Below are 5814 nucleotides of genomic sequence, written 5' to 3' on the forward strand. Positions count from 1 at the left end.
CCGGCGCCACCAGCACCGTCCAGTTCGTGTCCGAGGAGACCGTGCCGAGCACACAGGCTCAGAGCACGAGCAGGACCATCGCCTCCGAGACACAAACCATCACAGGTACCCAGAGCTTCACAGGTGCACAACCCGTCACAGGTACCCCCAACCCTGCACAGGTATCTCCAAACCATCACAGGTACCCAACCTTCACAGACACCCCCAACCCATCACAGGTACCTCCAAACCTTCACAGGTATCCCAACCATCATAGGGGCACAAACCTTCACGGGCACCCCCAAACCATCACAGATACCCAAAGCTTCACAAGTACCCCCAAACCATCACAGATACCCAAAGCTTCACAAGTACCCCCAAACCATCACAGATACCCAAACCTTCACAGACACATCCAAACCATCACAGGTGCACAAACCATCACAGGTACCCACAAACCATCACAGGTACCCCCAAACCTTCACAGGTACCCCCAAACCATCACAGATACCCAAACCTTCACAGACACATCCAAACCATCACAGGTGCACAAACCATCACAGGTACCTCCAAACCTTCACAGTTACCCCAACCATCATAGGAGCACAAACCTTCACAGGCACCCCCAAACCATCACAGATACCCAAAGCTTCACAGGCACCCAAACCATCACAGGCACCTCCATGTCGCCTGCCAGGTGCCAGCCCTCTGTCCCTGTGTCCCCATCACCCAGCTGAAATAACAGTTTTCACATCAGTTGTCATGTAACCAAGGAAATGAAATAGTGCTGTGCTGCTTTCTTGGGTTTGTTGTAACAATAGTTGCTTAATTTGCTAATTGAGGTACAAGTTCTCTCAGAGAATTGCTCAAGTCTATTGTGTTGTGGAACCAGCTTGTGCAAATTAATTAGAATTGTCGATACTTATGAAAAATACTGATATTACTATGCATTTTATTTTTTTTAAAGTGCTCTAGATGGAAAGCACACACAGAATTGCTGTCAGGCACCCATCCAGACCTTTTTATGTGAGAACACTGCATTCCCTAACATTGCTCCCTCAACTAATTGGCAGGAAAAATATTACTCAAAATTTCTGCCTATGTGAAGACTCAAGTGAGGTCCTGATCCTGGAGACATTTAAATAAAATTAGGATCTTGTTCCGTGTGTGAAGGTTTGCCCTTCTATATATAGTTTTGTTTTATTTTGGTGTGGGACCTTGCTAAACCCCAAATTATTTGACTCTAATTTGGATAGACAGGTTAAGGCAGGGAATCTGGAAGAGCAGTGAAACAAACTGAATTCAGGGCCCACTTCCAGGAATTTTTGTATTATAATCCCTCAACTCAGTGTGGGTTTTGGGTGAGTCATTTTTCTGCTTCATATTTACTCATCTTTAAAATGAGGACAGTTCTATCCATTTGCCCTTTTGGGCTATAGTGTTGGTTAATTGATTTAAAAGCTGTTACTTTGGCTGAGATATTTTCACCTGTTATTCTTGTGAGTAACAGCTAAAAACAGTAGAGTTGAAAGAGGCTGAACTTTTTTAACAATTACAAAAATAATTTGTGTGATGCCTTTTGACAACATTTGCCATATAAATAATGTTTTTTTTTCTCATTTGGGCTGTAACACAGAGATGAAAAACAAATATATCTTTTTTTGGTATTTGGGAGAGAAAAACCTTTTTCCTTTCCTCCTCCCTCAGGTAAAGAGCAACCCAGGAACACAAATGTTCCTGGAAAAAAAATAGAATAGATAATTCATGAAACTAGACAATAATTAGATTTTTTAAAATCTGATTAGAGAAGTTAATGCTCTTGCATGAAGTTTTTTGTGTGTTTAGTTTCTGCCCCAGAGTTTGTTTTTGAGCATGGCTACCAAACCTACCTGCCCAGCGAGAGCACGGAGCCTCCAGCTGCTGCTGTGGTCTCTACGCCACCAAAAGCAAGGTCCAAGAAATCCTCCTGCTCACTGCCCCTGAAGAAACTCAGCTGCCTGTACCCAGGTGAGATGGGGATTGCACCCCTTTGAGTGTGGAGAGCTTTCCTCTAGTGGCACACAGGAGGTTTGATACCTGCAGCAGTTCTGGAGTGAGCTGCCTCTAAGGGGAAGCATTAGAAAACCTGAGTTCACAGGTGGGCTGGTCACTGTTTTAAGCAGATGTGAGTAAACAAGATGAGAAATTAAATTTCTGTTAACAGTAAATTTTAAATAATTGTTGAATTGTTGAAAATAAACATGTCCAGAATATGGTAATGTACTTTTATTATTTTGCTAGGTTTTCCTTGAATTTAATGATCTTTATCCTCCTGTTTTCAGGGTGCCAGTTCAAGACTTCCTATGGTATGAAGGATCTGGAACGTCATCGGCGAACGCACACAGGTTTGTGTTCCTATATTTGCTTTTGGGTTGGTTTCCTCCTTTCAGCTTTTTCACAAAAGCCATTTTCCTACGAAGTAATGTCTCTATAAACAGGATGTAGCACGTCTGTACTTTCTAGCATTGTCCTGGCCTGTGCCTGAGGAACTGCTGGGCACATGCCCTGTGAGGCACAGCTGAGAGCACTGGAGGTTGATTTGAGGCACAGTTTAACTTCTGACTGCACACCACGAGTCTATCAGGGTGCAGTGTGGTGGGAGTGCACACACCTGCTTTGCTCTTTATATTAAAGCAGTTCCATGATTTTAGCTCCCAATTTCGGAGTTGCAGAGGGCGAAGGCTCCAAAGGCCCTGCTGTTTGTCGCAGCTACGCCCTACAAACGACTCCCTTTCGTGGTCAGTCTGTGCTTTCTGCTTTACCACGCGCCCTCCGCGTGCCCAGGGCTGAGTGTGAGTGCTGCTCTTGCAGGAGACAAGCCCCACAAGTGCGAGGTGTGCAGCAAGTGCTTCAGCCGCAAGGACAAGCTGAAGATGCACATGCGCTCGCACACGGGCGTGAAGCCCTACAAGTGCAAGCACTGCGAGTACGCGGCGGCCGACAGCAGCAGCCTCAACAAGCACCAGCGCATCCACTCCAACGAGCGCCCCTTCAAGTGCCAGATCTGCCCCTACGCCAGCCGCAACTCCAGCCAGCTCACCGTGCACCTGCGCTCACACACAGGTGGGGCTTTACTCATGTCCATGGCTCTAAGGGTTGGAGGGTCATGGAGGTGATTTTAAGTCATGTGTAGGTGTCCAGATCCCCAAAAGGGATGATCTGAGTTGCCATTGAATGCCCTTTCAAGTGCCAGATCTGCTCTTACGCCAGCCACAGCTTCAGCCAGCTCCCCGTGCACCTGCGCTCGAACACAGGTTGGGTTGTGCTCACATCCATGGCTCTAAGGGTTGGAGGGTCACAGAGATGATTTTAACTCATGTATAGGTGTTCAGATCCTCAAAAGGGAAGATCTGAGTTCCCAGTGAGTGCCCTTTCAAGTGCCAGATCTGCCCCTACGCCAGCTGCAGCTCCAGCCAGCTCACTGTACACCTGCACTCACACACAGGTGGGCTTCTGCTCTGGAAGGGTCAGAGGGTCACAGAGATGATTTTAAGTCATGGACAGGTTGCCCAAAAGGGAAGATTTGAGTTCCCAGTGAGTGCCCCTTCAAGTGCCAGATCTGCCCCTACGCCAGCCGCAACTCCAGCCAGCTCACTGTGCACCTGCGCTCACACGCAGGTGGGGCTTTACTCATGTCCATGGCTCTAAGGGTTGGAGGGTCACGGAGGTGATTTTAAGTCATGTGTAGGTGTCCAGATCCCCAAAAGGGATGATCTGAGTTCCCAGTGAGTGCCCCTTCAAGTGCCAGATCTGCCCCCACAGCTCCAGCCAGCTCCCTGCACGCTTGTGCTCGCACACAGGTGGGGTTGTGCCCATCTAACCTGGGCAGGTGAGCCCCGAGTGAGCACCTGGGAATGCTCATGGCTCTCTGGTAATTCCAGCAAAATTAGATTTCTGTGCCATTCAATATTCCAGTAGCTGGGAAGGGATTTTAGACTAACCTTTCTTTTTGGCATTTCAGTCTGTTAGATATTAAGCAATTGAATTATGCTAAAACTCAAGCTTTAGTTTTGCTGCTTCTTCAATTTTTCCAAAATTTATCTTTTTTTCAAAACTGTCATGCACACACCCAATTTTAGGAGAAAAGTTAGACTGGTATGTAGAATATATTTCTTACTGGAATTAAATTAATAATCCTCTAGAAGGTGAGTGTAATCCGCATTGCTCAGAGCAAGATCATCTTCACTTGTTGAACTAGTCACTAAACATCAGCTTCCTGGTAATTTGAGTGAAACTACTCTTAGAATTAATAATCCTGTGGTCAGACACAAATTTTTATCTTAATCCTGGCAGTGTCAGTTAGGGATGGGCAGAAATGTAAAGAAATACAGAGGAGGCCACTCTTTAAACAAACAGAACCAGCATTTGCTATATTCTTTTTCATATATATTGTGCTACCCTGTATATGAAAATTAAGTCATTGAAATATGAACTGTGCCTTCATCAGCAAAGCAGATAAAATTCAGTGGCTGAGTGTGCAGCTGAGGCTGTAAAATAAACTAGATGAACAAACAGTGCATCTTCATTAATAAAGTCTGTTTAATACAGATAGTACACCATGTATCTCAATTATTAAACAGATACATGGATTAGCACAGTAGGCCACAACTCGATTTGAAAAATATGCAGCTAAACCTATGACATATGTAGCTGGATAAGCAAATTATGCAAAATTATACAGCTCTCACAAACTCTATAAAATATTAACTTCTAAAATAAATCAGCCATTTGCAGTTTGATTATTAAAGAGGATAAATGCTTCTTGAACTAAATACACTTTCTTTTTCCTCCTTTCACCAAGAGTGTCTTAGAACCTAAAAACACAATTCTTCCACTTGTTCAGAATAATGCCTACCTAAGGACTTCATCCTTGGGCAAAAAATTCAGAGAACTATATTTTTAGATTTAAGAAAGAAAAGGGAGTAGTTATTTAGTTAGGTTGCTAAGTTTGCTTTGGATTCTTTTTTAATGGCTTTAGAACAGCCTCACTGGAATTGATTAGGGATTAGCAGAGCTCCACCTTAACGTGGTCATGGATAGTGTGACACCAGCCTGCAGATGCAGAAAATGCAAAATTTTAGATCCGAGTGTGCCAGACCAGGTGATAATCCTGTGTTGTGAAATTTCTCTTGACTTTGAGAACGTGTTGAGAGTAGGAGCTCCATCCCAGCAGTGGCTCCTGCAGTCCCCTGTGTAACCCATGCCTTCTGTTGGCAGGAGATGCCCCTTTCCAGTGCCAGCTGTGCCCCGCCAAGTTCAAGATCAACTCGGACTTGAAGCGGCACCTGCGGGTGCACTCGGGGGAGAAGCCCTACAAGTGCGAGTTCTGCGAGGTGCGCTGCGCCATGAAGGGCAACCTGAAATCCCACATGCGCATCAAGCACAGCACGGAGAACACCCTCAAGTGCCCCGAGTGCGACTTCCAGTGCGGCAACAAGACCAGCCTGCGGCACCACATCCGCAGCCACCAGCCCGAGCAGCCCGTCAAGTGCTCCGAGTGCAGCTACTCGTGCTCCTCCAAGGCGGCCCTCAAGGTGCACGAGCGCATCCACGGCAAGGAGCGCCCCTTCAAGTGCGACCTGTGCAGCTTCGACACCAAGCAGCGCAGCAACCTCACCACCCACGTCCGCAAGGCCCATGGCGACAAGGCCAAGGGCGGCAAGCGCTTGTCAGACAAGAAGGAAGGAGAGAGGCCGAAGCAGGGCGGCTCCAGGCAGGTCGCCAAGCTGGACGCCAAGAAGGCCTTTAAGTGCGACCTGTGTGACGCGTCCTTCGTGCGGGAGGACTCCCTGCGCA

General features: G+C 46.6%; 1 protein-coding gene across 1 annotated transcript in view; it reads left to right on the plus strand.

Moving 5' to 3' along the window:
* Window positions 1-2: 2 nt before the first annotated feature.
* Window positions 3-5814, plus strand: part of ZFP64 (ZFP64 zinc finger protein) — a gene marked incomplete at its 5' end in the record, with an annotated part of 7207 nt that continues 1395 nt past the window's right edge. Inside the window, 5 exons of the mRNA XM_014308069.2 lie at window positions 3-105; window positions 1825-1986; window positions 2301-2363; window positions 2830-3081; window positions 5236-5813. Coding sequence (XP_014163544.1) covers window positions 3-105; window positions 1825-1986; window positions 2301-2363; window positions 2830-3081; window positions 5236-5813 — 1158 coding nt within the window. The remainder of the gene's footprint in view (window positions 106-1824; window positions 1987-2300; window positions 2364-2829; window positions 3082-5235; window position 5814) is intronic.

The sequence above is a fragment of the Geospiza fortis genome, unplaced genomic scaffold (genome assembly GCF_000277835.1).
Source record: "Geospiza fortis unplaced genomic scaffold, GeoFor_1.0 scaffold361, whole genome shotgun sequence".
Classification (NCBI taxonomy): Eukaryota; Metazoa; Chordata; class Aves; order Passeriformes; family Thraupidae; genus Geospiza; species Geospiza fortis.